Source organism: Salminus brasiliensis, chromosome 7, assembly GCF_030463535.1.
Source record: "Salminus brasiliensis chromosome 7, fSalBra1.hap2, whole genome shotgun sequence".
NCBI classification, from domain to species: Eukaryota; Metazoa; Chordata; class Actinopteri; order Characiformes; family Bryconidae; genus Salminus; species Salminus brasiliensis.
In genome coordinates this window covers 38,789,597-38,804,255 of record NC_132884.1, presented here as the reverse complement: position 1 = coordinate 38,804,255, position 14,659 = coordinate 38,789,597, and the positions used below count along the sequence as shown (strand labels likewise).

At 41.6% G+C, this 14,659-nt stretch overlaps 1 protein-coding gene across 4 annotated transcripts in view; it reads right to left on the bottom strand.

The window, feature by feature from the left end:
• cacna2d2a (calcium channel, voltage-dependent, alpha 2/delta subunit 2a) overlaps positions 1 to 14,659 on the bottom strand; it is a 295,606-nt gene that overhangs the window by 5,403 nt on the left and 275,544 nt on the right. For all 4 annotated transcript variants that reach the window (XM_072684877.1, XM_072684878.1, XM_072684879.1 and 1 more), the window contains 15 exons: positions 12,015 to 12,075; positions 9,103 to 9,200; positions 8,872 to 8,962; positions 8,514 to 8,576; positions 8,238 to 8,341; positions 8,008 to 8,106; positions 6,991 to 7,085; positions 4,788 to 4,832; positions 4,087 to 4,158; positions 3,834 to 3,986; positions 3,678 to 3,730; positions 3,484 to 3,539; positions 3,246 to 3,369; positions 1,845 to 1,954; positions 1,599 to 1,681 (listed from right to left, as the gene is read on the bottom strand). In XM_072684877.1, the coding sequence (XP_072540978.1) occupies positions 1,599 to 1,681; positions 1,845 to 1,954; positions 3,246 to 3,369; positions 3,484 to 3,539; positions 3,678 to 3,730; positions 3,834 to 3,986; positions 4,087 to 4,158; positions 4,788 to 4,832; positions 6,991 to 7,085; positions 8,008 to 8,106; positions 8,238 to 8,341; positions 8,514 to 8,576; positions 8,872 to 8,962; positions 9,103 to 9,200; positions 12,015 to 12,075 (1,307 nt within the window). The remainder of the gene's footprint in view (positions 1 to 1,598; positions 1,682 to 1,844; positions 1,955 to 3,245; positions 3,370 to 3,483; positions 3,540 to 3,677; positions 3,731 to 3,833; positions 3,987 to 4,086; positions 4,159 to 4,787; positions 4,833 to 6,990; positions 7,086 to 8,007; positions 8,107 to 8,237; positions 8,342 to 8,513; positions 8,577 to 8,871; positions 8,963 to 9,102; positions 9,201 to 12,014; positions 12,076 to 14,659) is intronic.

The window sequence follows — 14,659 nt, the reverse complement described above, 5'->3', positions numbered from 1 at the left end:
ATCTGTAAATAATATTGTTATTGCTTTTACTTCTATTATTTATATTGTGTATATAGTGGTAATTTATCTACGTTTTTGCATCTGAGTGTCTTGCTATCCCTTTCTGCTGTGACAATGAGAATTTCCCCACTGTGGGACTAATAAAGGATTATCTTATCTAATCTTATCTCATATCTTATCCGGATATTAAAAAAATATATATATCCATTCTTTCAAATATTTCTGTCCACACAGAGATGAAAATGCTTACTAGCTCTATACGGGGCGGCAGCACCTCAAAGAGAGATATCAAAACACCATAAGGAAGGAAGACGAAAACACAGAGGTTTAATCCCAAATGACACACTACTCCCTATGTAGTGCACTATGCAAGTCACAAAATAACGGATTCTACATCTAAATAGAGCATTAATATATACCTTTAACAGACACATAACATTATGGACATTTATTTAAATCGGGTGCTGTCTGCGTGTAGACGTTGTAGTTATATATATATATATATATATATATATATATATATATATATATTATATATGAAGTTCACTATATAGGGGGTAAGTATTTGTGATTCAGCCAGAGACATTCATGCGTTGTGATGCCGGTGTTTTCATGAAGCTCCATTTTCCCTGTACATGTGAGCACACTGAAAAACAGAATTTTAAAAAACGTCCAACTTGGGAGTTTTCAGTGACCAGAAACAGCATTTTAATGTGGACAGGAAGACAAAACTTTCAGGGACGTGTGGACAGACCCTAACACTTTTTAAAAAAAGCTTGGGTGATGTTTATCTCACAACTGGTCCAAGTACAAAATAAAGTATGATTGGTTTCACAGTCACACTTTATTTCGGCTGGTAATGAATCTAATGTGTAAGGCCTTCAGTCCAGCTCCTGAAGTCCTACCCAATGAAGAAGCCTGTTTCTCTCCACCCAGACAACAAACAGAAAGTTGGGTTTAAATACAACATTCTCTGATATACTAAATAATTCATTATACTATTTTTTAGTATTTTTAGAAATCATTAGTTCTTCTCTTAAGGCCTAGACGCCCCTGAGGGTTCCCCACTGGATTTTAGCATGAATTAATTGAATCACATGGTTTCTGTCACACAAAAAAATAAAAAAATAAAACAACATTTCTGCGGTTTTTCACTTTTGAATCTGACAGATTTTCTTCACATTGTTTTAAAACCTGATGACGTATATCAAATCAAATCAAATTTTATTTGTCACATACATAGTAATACACAGTATAACTTGCAGTGAAATGCTTTTTTGATAGTCTGCCCACATCAAAGCTATTCAATAAGATCTAAATTTAAACTTAAACTAAACCTTAACTTAATGAAATAAAGTGCAAAAAAATAAAAATAAATCAAATAAAAGTTACATTTAGTTTAAATTAAAGTTTAAGTTAAATTAAGTTAAATTTAAATTAAAAATAAAATATAAAAATATGAAAATATAGAAATATAGAAATAAAAGAAGAAGAAAAAAAAGAAAAGAAAAGAAGAAAAGAAGCAAAAGAAGAAGAAAAAAAAGAAGAAAAGAAAAGAAAAGAAGAAGTAAAAGAAGAGTGTATGTGTGCATACGTACTGCAATGTTGTAATCAAAGCATTTGGAGGGTCCTTTTCTATACCGAGGTGGTGGCATGTCCATACAGGGATCTTCTTGCTTGACTGAACGGAAGATGTTAAAGAAGTTCTTACCCACATCAGAGCTACCAATCAATTCTGTTCAATTCAGAAAAACCTGACTAACTTTAATAAGAAGAAATGAACGTTAGCTACAGCTTTAAGGTTAGCTACAGCCAGCTGGGTCAGACGATGTGCAGAAGGATACATTCGACCTCATCCTGAGACAATTTCTCTATATCGCAGGTGTTGCAGGGCAGCTTCTCAGCCACCACAAACAGCAGGTTGGTGTTATTTATCCTCTTAGCGTGGATTAATCTGTGGAGCACAAACAGTCTTATTACCCATAACCTCTTCTTCACTGTCTGAGGTCCAGGTGTTTACTAGACTTCAGATCATGACAAACCAATAAGGGCAGCTGAACGCTGCTCAATTATTGCAACCACTTTGATTAATGTATGGTTATTGTAAATGTACTATATACTATAGCTGTAACTGTAATGTATAATAACTGCAAACCATATGTATGGAATTGTGACTGTATTATATATACATTCTAACTGATACTACTATGCATGGTAGCTGTAACTATATGTATAGTAATTGTAATTGTAATATATAACTATAATATGAATAGTAACTAACCATATATATGGTAATTATGACTGTAAGTGTTACCATGTGTATGGTAATTGTGACTGTACTATAAATTATACCTGTTACTACTACAGTATGTATGTAATCATTGTCATCATCATAATAACGATGATAATAATAACCATACTACTACTAAAAATAATAATAATCATTGTCGTAATAATAATAATAATAATAATAATAACAACAACAATACTACTACTGCTACTACTACTAATAATAATAATAATCATAGTCATCATCATAATAACAACAATAATAATAATAATAACAATACTACTAATAATAACAACAATACTACTACTGCTACTACTACTAATAATAATAATAATCATAGTCATCATCATAATAACAATAATAATAATAATAACAATACTACTACTACTAATAATAACAACAATACTACTACTGCTACTACTACTACTAATAATAATAATAATCATTGTCATAATAATAATAATAATAATAACAACAACAACACTACTACTAGTACTACTACTACTAATAATAATAACAATACTACTACTGCTACTACTACTACTAATAATAATCATTGTCATAATAATAATAACAACAACAACACTACTACTACCACTAATAATCATCATCATAATAACAACAACAACAACAATAATAATAACAATACTACTACTGCTACTACTACTACAAATACTACTACTAATAATCATTATCATCATAACAACAACAACAATAATAATAATCATAATCATAATCATAATCCAGACAATTCAGACATGCTTTAAGTTGGATTTTTCTTCTATTATTCTGTTTATGTACATTATTCCCTTTATTAAAAATTGCTAGCCTTGCTAACATTACCAAAGGTACTGAATGAGTCACCAAAACACAAAAAGTCTGTAAAATCATTCAGGTTTCAAAAAGAGCCAAAACTGATTCTGATACCAATCTCCTTCAATCAGGCGTATCTGACCTTGAGCAGTTGTCACAGTCCTGCACTATGCTGTAGGAACTGCTGACATTGCCAAAGTAGAACTGTGTCTGTACTGTGACACAGTTGGTTTCCCTGGAGTCCATGCTGTCTGCTTCAACTTCATCTACACACACACACACACACACACACACACACATTGGATATAACATTATACAAGACTCTTTACTCTTTACTTCATCAGTAGCCACAGTTTGTATTCCTCATCTCCTGTACATACCTGTAATGAACCAGCTGTGGTAGGCAAACCCGTAGAGCATCTGCTGGAAGATCGACCTGCAGCGAAAAGACATGGAATGGTCATGCTCCTCATTTAGCAACACACACAATGCTTCCTGTGTTGGAGATTGTGAATATGAATGAGACTCTCAAGCCAGGCTACGTTTGCAGCATGTTTGAGGAATGTTTTCTCACCAAGCTGCTGCTGATGTCCACCAAGCCACGTTCAGTAAGTCTGCGATAGTGGGCTGGAAAATAAGAAGTTCAAGAGTTCAATCATAACATGGATGTTCTCTCATTTATCCACATGCTGTAGCACGGATCCGCGTCCATTCGCTACTTGGAACTCACCACAAAGACCCCTCGAGGAGCGGCCCCAGTGTTACTGCTCGGGACAGGTTCGCACACCGACTGGAAGTCAAAGGACTGCTTGCGCTTGTAGAAGGAGTTGTTGTAAAGCGCGTACATCAGGGCTGGGTCCACCTCGCTGAAGAACATGCCAATCTGTGGAGAGGAAAGAACGGGGTTCTGAACCTCAAACCCATCTGAAAATGTGTGAAGTTTGTAAATCTCCATTAGAGAGTCCAACAAGTCTCCTCCTGACCTTGTTCACGTCGTTAATTTGATTGGACATGATGAGGAAGCCACCGTCATCTATCAGGTAACACAGCAAGTCCTACTCAGGCAAACAGACAGAACAGATGAGGGAACTGGGTTTTGGGACCCAACAGAATACAGTACATATGCATTTTAGAGGTGTAGTTAATTTATTTATTATATTTTTTATTTCATTAATTGAAAGGAAGTGGTCTCTACCAATTCTTTCTGAGCTTTTGTTTATTTTGTCTTAAATAATTAAATATACATAAAATAAAATAATATATAAAAATAAAAGAAGTTATAAATAATTTAACAAGAATAATATATATAAATAATAAATAAAATAAATAAATAATAAAATAAAATAGAAATAATATAATAAAAGACTACATACTACAATAATATATATATATATATATATATATATATATATATATATATATATATATATATATATAAAATGAAATGAACATTGAAATGGAATGATTTACATATTAAAAGAAATATAGATATTAAATAAAATATAGATCACAAATAAAATATACATAAGAAATTAAAATAAATCTTTTTGTAAAATGCTTGTATGTGTCAGGAAGTTGTTTAACGCTACCATTTTTCACATCTGCATTAATGTGGAAGTGTTTGAAAGGCCTACTGTAAAAATCAGTCTGGATTACAGTGGGACAGAGAACTCTGCTGAGATACCTCATGAGCCTCACAGTCCATCTCACAGCCACTGGTCGGTCCACACTGAGGAAAATAAAAGCACACCATGAATCAAATCACTGTACATTCAGCTTCACTCTTAAAAATAAAGCTTCCACAAACAGCTCTGAGAGGTGCTACACAACCCAAGACCCTGAGAATTTGGTTTCTGGTCCTGGATTTCACCACCCCATGCCTGCATTCACTGAATTCACACCTATGCATCTCATTCAGAAGGTTCTCTAGCAGTGGTTCTCAAATCGCTCTTCTGGAACCCCTAAATGGTCCACAAACGGGCTCTATCCATGTACACTACATGTCCAAATGTTTGTGGACTCCCCTTCTGATAAATGGATTCAGCTACTTTAAGTAGATGTGCAAATGCACACATACAGCTTGTCTAGTCCCCATAGAGACGTATTGCCAATAGACACCATGTTGTCTAATGCCAGGCATGGGCTAAATAGAGGGGTATTGAGCTGTGGAGCAGTGGAAGAATTGTGTTCTCTGGAATGATGGTTGGTGCTCCATCCAATAATTCTGGGATGAGTTGGGGATGATGTGGTGGGATGGTGATCATCATCCAACATCCTGACCTTACTTACACTCCTGACCTCACTAATCCTCATAGCAATGCCCCTTCATAATCTAGTAGAAAGTCTTCTTTCCTGGACAGTGAAGACAATTACTCCAACAACAGCAGGATCAGCTCTTTTAATAGCCTTGATTTCAGAAGAAACAATGAAAGAGCAGTTGTCCCAATACTTTTGTCCATGTTGCGAGTTCATTGGAGATATTATCTGGATTAACTGGGGATCCTTGAGGAGTGGTTTGAAAATCTCTGATTTGAAGAAGCTTCTACTAAAATGTTCTTCAGGAGAGCAAAAGTGATTCTTCTATGGTCCAGGTCTTCAGATCTGGACCTTGAATCCTGTTTCCAGTCCTGGGTTTTGTTCTCATTGGAGGTGAAGGGGAAAGGTTTACCTTTGGTGAAGTGTCACACTTACCATGTCCAGGACTGGAAACTAGATTCATAGTCCAGATTTGAAGACCTCTGTTCTAGGGTATTGTATAAAGAACCCTTTTGTAAAGGATTGTAAGGAGTGTTTATACTTGTAGTTGGGTTCCCTCAGTCTGGTTCTGGCGTTCATACATTTGCAATCAAACCAAAAAGGAAATAGGTGACGTATAAAAAAAATATATGATCCTTGAGGATCTTTTGGAGGTTCTTCAGTGTGAAACTGTTGAGGAACCTCTTAAGGTGCTTTGAGGAACCTTCAAGAAGAGGTTCCTCCACAGTTCCTCCACAGTTTCACACTGAAGAACAAAGGTTCCTCGAGATTTTGGTTCTTTTCGCTCCTGTGGCTGTGTCCCAACTCACACATGTCTTCACTTTACCAAGGCAGCTCCAGTAATAAATACAGCTCCAGTAGTGGCTAGGCTTGGCTTGTGCCATACTGTGTATACTGTGGTAGTGTGTGATTTGGGACACAAGCACAGGAACGGCATGACATTGTTGGAGCGAGTAGGGAAGAAGGCTGAGGGCAGGAGTGACCCCGGGCTCGTACACAACTCTGCATCTGGTTCGTTTAGAAGCCTTTGGTTCATGTTGTGTTTATACTTTAAACGAACCACAGCAGAGCCAGCTTGAGAAGCGAGGCCGAGACCCACCAGCTCATCAGGGTTTGTTTTAATTGAACCAAAGCTGAACAGTATAAACACGCCCTTATATGCAGTGTTCCTGTAATTTCTACAATAAGAGCTCGGCCTGCTGCTGCTTTTAAGGGTGCAACTGTTCACATGACCATGTCATATTCCTGCGAAAGGAGCCTCTGATTTGTCTGGTGAAGTTAACTGTGAAGTAAACAGTCTCATTTACTGTGGAAAAGGGAAAAAGGCTGATAAGCAATCCTGCAATCCTGGAGTAACTTGAGGTTAAGTGCCATCATTATAGGCATGGAGGGAGCCCACAAGGTGTTATTTCCCTTAAACGAACCAAGGCTGATTTCTCTGATTGCCAGTAAACAGCAACATCTGAGCTATCCATTACCCAGATTGTTCAGGCCACTTAACAATCCATCATCAAAAACAAACCCACACTCCTTCTCTACACATTTACTCTCTCGCATGTAAAAATGAGAGAAAAGGTGAGTGTGTGTGTGTGTGTGTGTGAGAGAGAGAGTGTGTGTGTGTGAGTGTTTACCATTTGAGAGCCCTGCCGACTGTTGTCTGTGTGGTTACTGGCAAGGATCTTAAATTTTGAAGTCCAGGCCTCGAGGTCCAACTTTACACCCACCACTGAAAGAGAGAGAGAGAGAGAGAGAGAGAGAGAGAGAGAGAGAGAGAGAGAGAGAGGGAGGGAGGGAGGGAGGGAGGGAGAGTGAGGGGGAGAGAGAGTAGCAGCGTAAATGAGAGATCAAGCAAGCCATGAAAAAGTAACCAAACCCAACGAGATTATCACCAGTCTGTTCTCTCATTGAATTCTTCCAGAGATAACACCTGACACCCCCAACGCTAAGATTAAGCACACACTCCACATTTTAATGGAATCTAAAAGAACACCATCTTCCCCCCGGGTGAGAGACGTCAAAGGAGTGACAACAAGACTGGAGGGTCAGTTTGAGGGTAGATAAATGAATGTTAATCCGCAGAGGATGGATAATCCATTCTAATCCATGCTCACCTTAAATCCATTTATACAGATTTACATTATTATATTGTATAACACACACTTAATACAAATATTACTGTCACTGACACCTGTACAGTACAAAAAACTCGGACACGGGGTCATAGCGTGGGGGTCAGCCATGCTACGGTACCCCTGAAACAGTGAGGCTTAAGGGCCTTGTTTCACTGAGTAGAGAGGTCATTAGACCCAATTTACTGGGGCACTTAAAATAATGTTTTATAGTGTTTAATATCTTATAATCCAGTCTGACTCTTCTCCCTGACCAATCAGCTTCCAGCTCCTTTACAACACTGCAGTCTAATTACTTCCTGTGTGTGTGTGTGTGTGTGTGTGTGTTTGTGGTGGTACACACTCTGCATTGGTATCTGTGGTTGTTGTTGGTCCACTGGTGTGTAATAACTGGTTTATAGTGGATGAATGTGCTATAGTGTGTGATTTGGGTTTCTATAGTGTGTGTGTGTGTATTAGCATTAGCGTTAGCCTCCACTCGGTTCTTCAAAAACTCCAAGAAACAAATGAAGAAGTTACCAGCTGGCTTGATGATTCTGGATCCTACGGTGATTTCCACTGCTGTACTGACCAGGACGCCAATGGTGTCATTCTCTGTGTCCTGTAGGAGATTATTCGCTGCACACACACACAACACAAGCTTGATTAGAGATATATTTACTGTCACTGTTACCACTGATCACTGCAAACCGTGGGGTTTCACACACAGGGTTCGGCATGCGGGACCCACACGGGTCGCAAACACTCACGGTTCCGATAGGGTGCCCTGAAGATGTAGCCCTTGTTATCCAGACTGCGACGGTAATAGCTGGCATTGAACGGCTCTGGGTCCTCTTCCCAGGTTTCGGCAGCCCTGACATACACACACACACACACACACACACACACACACACACACACACACACACACACACACAGAAACACAACGAACCAATCACTGAACTGAACCTTCACCCCTAAGGTGGGATCAACACTCTGAGGTTTATCTAAATGAGAAAAAAATTGAAAATTGAGGTCAGACTCACTTATTAGGAAAAATGCGAGTGATGCCTCCATCTGTAGCTGCAAAGACGGCCAAAAACCCATACCTACAGAAAAGAGAGGGAACACACACACATACACACACACACAGTTTATAAGTAAGAAAGTCATGGTTTTAATTCATGCAACTATTAAAGTAGACATTTAGTGCGAGTGTAACCTCAGAAACCTCCAGTACCTAAGTAGTGTGTAGACTGGTGATTGGCTGCCTGAATTACATGCTTTAGGCGCATATAATATATACATTATAATGATGTATAACAGTATATTGTATAGAAATATTTTAAATGTAATTTCAGGAAACCTTGAACGATACCCTGCCCTAGACATAAGTGTACTGACGTGTTGAGATCCTTCGTTTTCCACACTTTCTCCACCAGCTGTCTGATGATGCCCGTGTCCAGGATCAGGTTGTGCAGCAGGAAGTTGTCGCCTGGGTCACAGCAAAGATACACGATTACACAGTTACTTCTGAACACAGCAGAAACACACAGTGCAGTTATTGCTAAGCCAAGCAGCCTGCAGAGGATCTGAGTGAAGCGTTGGAGAGCTTTTGGACTTTGGAAGACTCACATAGTTTGGAGTCCGGTGTGACTTTCTCCATCAGAGCGATGAAGTTGAGCAGGAACTCAGTGTTGTTGCTGGTCAGTTCCAGGTCCCTGCAGTATTCCCTGAGAAGCACACATGTGGGTTTATAGTGATAACACACACACACACACCTTCTCACCTTCTCACCATCTCCAAAACCAATGGAGTGAAGTCCGAGACCACATTATTAACCGTAAATCATCACAGTGTGATCACCACAGTAGGGCATGCTTACAGTTCATCAGTTCTGTAAATCAATGCGTAAATCAACCACGGTTCGACCACATTTACACATCTGCAACGGAGGCACATGGTGCAGACTCAACCAACCAACCCTACGACACAATCACAGCAAAGTGCAGACAGAAAACATGCAGCAAAAGGTTCAGCAAGTGCTGCAACATGCAGGGCGAGTCAGAATCTCAGAGGAAATGGAGCTGAGTGAGTAAATATGGTCCTCAGATGGTCTTTCGCATGTCGTGCAGAACCAAAAAGCTAGAAAAACAGTGTAGGAGCGATGGCACGGTAGGGCGTAGGGCACTGTAGGGTGTAGGGCACCGTAGGGTGTAGGGCATTGTAGGGCGAAGAAAGGGTGATCAAATAAGCACTCTTAAAAACAAAGGTGCTAAAAGTGACCCGATCTCCTGATCTACACACAGATCTTTGATGATGTTTAGGTTAGGGGACTGTAAGGACCACGGCAAAACCTTCAGATTGCACCTCTGCAGGATTTTGAGGTGTGTTGAGGATCATTGTCCTGCTGTAGAAGCTCCTCCTCATTTCATCATTTTACAGATGGTGTGATGATTGCTATCAGAAGTTGGTTCTTTGTATTTGTAATGCAGATGTTTCTGGGAGAAGAACCTTTCCACCTTGTGAAGGTTCTTTAAAGCCTTAAAGGTTCGTCCCACTCACTCACACACCTCAGTTACATGCAATATTTATCCTTCATGGAATCAAAAGGAGTTCTACTACGGCATCCCTCAAAGATCCATTTTTGGCACCTTTATTTTTTAAGAGTGTAGCGAATAAAAACACACAAACGCACACAACAAACACACACACACATTTTGAATGATGACCACTACTATTAATCTCTACCCGCATGTCCATTTGCATCAGGGGTGTCTATACAGGTGTCAGCCTCTAGAGGCAGCGAAGCTTATTATCACTTATAGGAACAATGAATCTATCTACCTATGTGTCTGTCCGTCTGTCCTTCTGTCCGTCTCATATCGTGATGCGTATTGTATCACCAGTCCTCTAAGTTTATCGGTGTAGCATAGTGGATCATTGCCTTCCTTGTGGCACACCTGGGTTCGAGTCCATGGCTAGTGCTAGACTACTAACTCTGCCTGGTCCCACCTGTGTAACATGATTCACATGTTTGTGGACACCCCTTCTAATGAATACATTCAGCTACTTTAAGTTGCTGGCACAGATGTGCAAACACACACACACACACACACAGCTTGTCTAGTGTCTGTTAAGTACTGCCAATAGAATAGGACTCTCTGGAGCAGATGAACATGAACCTACTGGCACTAATGCCAGGCGTGGGCTACTCCTACATGTTCTCTGGAGTGATGGTTGGTGTTCCATCCATGAGGGATGAGTTGGGGTGTTGTGGATGAGTTAGGAATGAGTTGGGGTGTTGTGGATGAGTTAGGAATGAGTTGTGGATGAGTTGGGGTGTTGTGGATGAGTTAGGGAGGAGTTGGGGTGTTGTGGATGAGTTAGGGATGAGCTGGGGATGAATTGGGATGAGTTGGGGTGTTGTGGATGAGTTAGGGATGAGTTGGGGTGTTGTGGATGAGTTAGGGATGAGTTGGGGTGTTGTGGATGAGTTAGGGATGAGCTGGGGATGAATTGGGATGAGTTGGGGTGTTGTGGATGAGTTAGGGATGAGTTGGGGTGTTGTGGATGAGTTAGGAATGAGTTGTGGATGAGTTGGGGTGTTGTGGATGAGTTAGGGAGGAGTTGGGGTGTTGTGGATGAGTTAGGGATGAGCTGGGGATGAATTGGGATGAGTTGGGGTGTTGTGGATGAGTTAGGGATGAGTTGGGGTGTTGTGGATGAGTTAGGGATGAGTTGGGGTGTTGTGGATGAGTTGGAGATGAATTGGGATGAGTTGGGGTGTTGTGGATGAGTTGTGGATGAGTTGGGGTGCTGTGGATGAGTTAGGGATGAGTTGGGGTGTTGTGGATGAGTTGGAGATGAGTTGGGGTGTTGTGGATGAGTTGTGGATGAGTTGTGGATGAGTTGGGGATGAGTTGGGGCGTGTGGATAAGTTAGGGATGAATTGGGGTGTTGTGGATGAGTTAGGGATGAGTTGGGGTGTTGTGGATAAATTAGGGATGAGTTGGGGATGAGTTGGGGTGTTGTGGATGAGTTAGCGATGAGTTGGGGTGTTGTGGATGAGTTAGCGATGAGTTTGGGGTGTTGTGGATGAGTTAGGGATGAGTTGGGGATGAGTTGGGGTGTTGTGGATGAGTTAGCGGTGAGTTGGGGTGTTGGGGATGAGTTGGGGATGAGTTGGAATGTTGTGGGTGAGTTAGGGATGAGTTGGGGATGAGTTGGAATGTTGTGGATGAGTTGGGGATGAGGTGGGGATGAGGTGGGGTGGTGATTGTCCAAAAGCCTGACCTTGTATAAGAAAAGGATTTCTGTGTTTCTGTGTAGGCCTGTATGGGTTGACGTCTATGTGTCTCATTCAGGTCTGGCACAGTCTAGTGATTTCCTTGCTGAAACCCACCCACAACTAACTGCTGAGAAATCACCACACTGTGCTGGACTAAGGCCCTCCAGGACTAGAGTCGGACACCCATGGTTAATGGAAACAAACAACGGCGAAAAATCGACAGATGAGGGTGGACACAAGCAGTCGCGCAGCCTACCTGGGGGCAATCAACACATGTCCCTCTGATTCAAAAGTGTGTGGCAGCAGAGACTCAAAATCTGCAACAGAAAAGGGGCAAGATTATCCGGGGGGAGCGGCGGGCGGAGTAGAGGGAGGACTCTGGGAAAGAGAAAACAGCAGCTGCTCTTCAGGAAGGTGCAGGGACGCAGTGGGGGGACGTTTACCATAGCAACATTGAGGAGTCATGGGGGAAGACTAGCGTTAGCCAATATGGTGCCTCGGAATAGAGTCCTACGGGCTGCCAAAAATGCTTTGGTGTCTCTGTTTGGACTTTGAACAGATTTCCTGCCAATTGTCACTTTTCCTGATGCTTTTTGGACGTCGGAGAACTGGCTCAAGCCTCGCCAGGCCACAATGAGGCGAGTTCTCCGACGCAGCGCCCTCGAGGTGGGGGGAGGGGCTGGTTTTCATATGTCATTTGACAAGTAGGCATCAACATGGCCAACTATTTTGCAGGGAGGTGAGTGAGGCAGGGGTCCTGATGGAGGCGATCACCCCTCAGACCGGCACGGTGGGGAGCAACTCCCCGAGACGCAATGGAAGGAAGTGCACTGCATTGTGAAGGGCAAGTGTCAGGGCAACTTGTCACGCAACCCGGTCTCCATATATGTGTTTTTACACGCATGATATGTTAATGTCTGATAGCTCCTGCATCAGCTGAAGTTCGCTGCATTTCTAACCCCAGTGGTGCCCAGGTAGTGTTCCGCCCACAATGCCTTGCACGTCCAGGTCAGAAGGTTTGAGGAACTAGTGGAGCCGTTGCCGTGTCCGGGGGGTGATGGGCAGAAGGGGTCAAGCTGATGGAAACACAGGGGATCACAGGAGGACGACAAACGAATCAGGTGCCATCACACGCTTCGTCACCAAGACAAGAAAAGAGAGGACCTGAGGGAAACCATGAGGACTGCAGCTACCTACTCTCATCTAAATCTGATGACCTGATCAACCATATATTCAATATCATGCAACTACACTAACGAACGCACTAACGAATACCGATATCTGATGTTTTCAGGCACATACAGTGGCGTGCAATAGTTTGGGCACCCCCAGGTTATAAATTCTGTTGCTGTGAATAGCTAAGCGAGTAAAAGATGACCCAATCTCCTGATCTACACACAGATTTGTGATGATGTTCAGGTCAGGGGACTGTGAGGACCATGGCAAAACCTTCAGCTTGCGCCTCTTGAGGATTTTGAGATGTGTTCAGGATCATTATCCTGCTGTAGAAGCTCCTCCTCATTTCATCTTCGGCTTCTTTTTACAGATGGTGTGATGTTTGCTTCCAGAATTTGCTGGTATTTAATGAACCCATTCTTCTCTACACCAGTCAAATGTTCCTCATGCCACTGGCTGCAACACAAGTCCAAAGCATGAGCAAGAGTTTTCTTTCTAGTGAAGTTAATCTGGCTCCCCAGGGTCCCCAGTGTAAACCTACAAATATCTTATGAAGACCTTCCAAAAGTCTAATAAACATCTGCTGTATTTCACCAGTATTGCTCTCCTCTGGCCCCCAAAAGTGGGTCAGGTTAACGTCAGCATATCCCTGACCAATAACAAGGTTAATATGGCTCGGCCCTCTTTTTAATCCTGAGCAGCGTAAAGTTCTTAAGCTAAAGCTAAACCTAAACCTGGCAAGCTAAAACAACCTGGGAACATCCCTCGCGTCAGCCACCGTCACTTCTCTGCTTCACCACTGAAATAAGTGGCTGGGTGCACAACCCTATGAGCAGTTCTGTTGGAAGGTTTCCTTGGTTTTCCGGATCTCAACTTTCTTTAATTACATTATGAACTGAGGCTATCTTGTTATAGCCTTCTCCTCATCTGTGGGCATTTTTTCAGAGTGTTTGGCAGCTGCTTAGAGGAGCCCAGGGCTGCCGATTGTTGTGCCAAGGGTTGTGGGGTCAGGGTGATTATAAATCTTAGACATTTCACCTGACTGTGAACAAGGCATAGCCCAAAGAAGCTAGTTATGGTCTGAGACCTCGATTAAAGTCATCTGAAAGTGCTAAAATTTGGGGAAATTTGACATTTGACATGGCGCCCCATTTCTTTTTTACTGTAAGACTGTACAAATAACTAAAAATAGACAAATTTAACTAAGAAACATTAAGAATACTGTTTTGTCTTCATACCTTTGAATCAGTTCAGATCTCATACCCAGATAACTATTCACAGAAACAGACATTATGACCAGGGATGCCACTGTATGACTGCCATTGCTGATCCTGGCATGTACACCAGTAGCAACTAAACAGCCCAGCATAGCGTAAAGACCTGCTCTACTGAAGTCCAATAAATACATCACTGAATATGACCTTGAAATATCACTTATGTCTAATCATCTGTCTGATGGTGATGTGTTTTCCATCTCCGTGCACATCCTTAAAGTAATCCCACCACTTAAAAACGGAAGGAGGCCTCCAATTCGCGACATAGCTCATCCTCACAGAACCAGAAAAGAAGCCTCCAGAGGTTTCCTCAGCACTGAGTGAAATCACGGACAGACAGCGCTACGCTCACTACGCTAGCCATGAGCTGATAGAGGACTGTAAAGCGTCCCTGTCACTAACATGAGGACAGATCCAGCCCTTCACCCTGCTCGGGTAGTTCAAACGGGGC